The sequence below is a fragment of the Tuber melanosporum genome (genome assembly GCF_000151645.1).
Source record: "Tuber melanosporum whole genome shotgun sequence assembly, scaffold_264, strain Mel28".
In the NCBI taxonomy this organism is placed as follows: Eukaryota; Fungi; Ascomycota; class Pezizomycetes; order Pezizales; family Tuberaceae; genus Tuber; species Tuber melanosporum.
The window spans coordinates 21,798-22,952 of record NW_003298935.1 but is presented as its reverse complement, the minus strand read 5'-3'; the positions used below and the strand labels follow the sequence as shown (position 1 = coordinate 22,952).

The following is a 1,155-nucleotide window of genomic DNA, read 5'->3' as shown; positions in this document are numbered from 1 at the left end:
AATACTGGAATTATCTATCACCTTCACAAACCTCACTCCAAAACCACGCTACAGCAAACGGAAGTTACATAAATAAGAGCAAACGACAAGAATTAGCTCCAGCTATATTCACAACTCTTTAAACCAGTCGGCCAACTAAAATGCTATATACGTACAAAAGTAAAATACAAGAATAGACACCGACATCCTCACCCAAGAATCCACCAACCAACCAAAACAAACCAGGAGTCCAGGATGGTGTGGACCCGACTCTGCAACCAGCTGCCCAACAAGTCTTCCCCTTGAGGGCATCCTCGAGACAAACTATCAAAAAATATTACAAAATACAAAGAAAAAATAAAAGACTTTTCCGATCAAGAAATGGTCTACAAGCAGTAAGAGTAGTACTCGTTCTGGAACGTGCACTTGGTGCCGGCGACGCAGTTGGTTCCGCCAGTGTGAATCTTTCCACCGCACTGGTAATACTTAGCAACTATGCCGGAGTTATCTCCTGCCGGCTTGGTGGGTGAGGAGGCCGCGGGAACGATGGCGGAGCTAGTCCGCCCCGGAGCGGAAACAGAGGTGGCTGCTGGCGCGGTGGTAGCGGCCAGAGCAGTGGTCACACTCCGAGTGGTAGAAGGAACAACAGCTGTCGAAGAGGGAGCAGGAGCAGAGCCACCAGTTTTTCCATCCCAGACAGCGGGTCCAGGGATTGTATAGCTAGTCGCACCATTATACAAGTTGAAGAGGATTCCAGGATCATTGTGGGAGTAACCGCCGACGAAGCCAAAGGTGCCGGGAGGGGTAACAGTTCCTGAACCGGTGACCTTGAACTGCGAGCAAGATGGATAAAATTGAGCTCCGCGAGCAGGGTTGACGGGATAATCAGTTTCTGCCTCGTGAAGAGCAATGATCTCGGCTCTCAGAAGATAGTCTCCAGCAGCCAATGCTGTGGGCAGGGTAACATGGTGCTTTCCGCCGTTGGCGATGAGGGTCTCCACGGCCCACTTTCCTCCGCTAAGACCAGACTCCGCAATCTTTGTCCAGACGCTGCCGGCGCCCTCCGAACTTGCCGGGAGCAATGTAGACAGTAATGGGTCCCTTGTGGGAGGGATCAATGATGTCGTCCCCACGACTGCGGAATTGTCAGCCATGTTCAAAATAATAGCAGATGAA

General features: G+C 50.8%; 1 protein-coding gene across 1 annotated transcript; it reads right to left on the bottom strand.

Moving 5' to 3' along the window:
- Nucleotides 1–365: 365 nt before the first annotated feature.
- GSTUM_00001211001 (uncharacterized protein) lies at nt 366–1,133 on the bottom strand (the record flags this gene model as incomplete). The annotated part of the gene is made up of 1 exon (XM_002838605.1): nt 366–1,133. The coding sequence occupies one exon, from the start codon at nt 1,131–1,133 to the stop codon at nt 366–368; it is 768 nt and encodes a 255-aa protein (XP_002838651.1).
- Between the last annotated feature and the right edge of the window lie 22 nt (nt 1,134–1,155).